We start from the raw sequence: 205 nt of genomic DNA on the forward strand, positions 1-205 counted from the left end.
AGATGCCCGAGTTCCGCGCGATCGTGTCTCGCTCGGACATGAGTGTGAGGTAGTTGCCTTGCCCCGTCCAGATGAGAGCGGCTCCGATGCCGATCAGAACTGAGCTCAGGTATAAAAGCCACGTTTGAGGCCACAGGAAACTCGCGATGAATATTCTGAAATACCGGACAGACAGGGAGTTAAAAGTGCTGAGCATACATGTTCG

The 205-nt window shown here is 53.2% G+C and overlaps 1 protein-coding gene across 1 annotated transcript in view; it reads right to left on the reverse strand.

Moving 5' to 3' along the window:
• Positions 1-205, reverse strand: part of LOC119592604 (UNC93-like protein MFSD11) — a 10,581-nt gene that overhangs the window by 3,585 nt on the left and 6,791 nt on the right. The window contains 1 exon segment of the mRNA XM_037941488.1: positions 1-155. Within this exon segment, the coding sequence (XP_037797416.1) occupies positions 1-155 (155 nt within the window).

This window comes from Penaeus monodon, chromosome 30 (assembly GCF_015228065.2).
Source record: "Penaeus monodon isolate SGIC_2016 chromosome 30, NSTDA_Pmon_1, whole genome shotgun sequence".
In the NCBI taxonomy this organism is placed as follows: Eukaryota; Metazoa; Arthropoda; class Malacostraca; order Decapoda; family Penaeidae; genus Penaeus; species Penaeus monodon.